This window comes from Crocuta crocuta, unplaced genomic scaffold, assembly GCF_008692635.1.
Source record: "Crocuta crocuta isolate KB4526 unplaced genomic scaffold, BGI_CrCroc_1.0 scaffold978, whole genome shotgun sequence".
NCBI lineage: Eukaryota > Metazoa > Chordata > Mammalia > Carnivora > Hyaenidae > Crocuta > Crocuta crocuta.
This window is the reverse complement of record NW_027530876.1, coordinates 424139-424484: the sequence shown is the minus strand read 5'-3', so window position 1 is coordinate 424484 and position 346 is coordinate 424139. Positions and strand designations below refer to the sequence as shown.

Genomic DNA, 346 nt, shown 5'->3' with positions numbered 1-346 from the left:
GCCGTTGAGAAAGACCTGGAGGGACCACAAGGCACGTGCTCTCCTGTTGGTTGGGGCTCCCAGGGAGCGTCCTTTCCCACAGAGCCAGAGCGGGGAGACCGGGCCATGCACGGAAGTGGGGCGGCTCCACGGGCGCGCTGCTCTGCCTGTGTCACCTCCCCCTGCCAGCATCCCCCGGCCGCCCTGGCTAAGGCCTGGGGTGCCAGGGGCGGGAGGGCAGCTGCAGGGAGATAAGCAGGTCGCAAGGAGGCGAGAGTTTGCCTCTGAGAGACCTCCGGGGCCGGGATGGCTCTGGGGACCCGGCACTGCCCCTCCCCTCCCCATGGCAATCCTGCCCACCTCGACC

General features: G+C 69.4%; 1 protein-coding gene across 1 annotated transcript in view; it reads right to left on the bottom strand.

Annotated features, from left to right (window-relative positions):
• PLXNB3 (plexin B3) overlaps positions 1-346 on the bottom strand; it is a 17137-nt gene that overhangs the window by 12749 nt on the left and 4042 nt on the right. The window contains exon 3 of the mRNA XM_077769604.1: positions 1-71. This exon is cut by the window's left edge and continues 76 nt beyond it. Coding sequence (XP_077625730.1) covers positions 1-71 — 71 coding nt within the window. The remainder of the gene's footprint in view (positions 72-346) is intronic.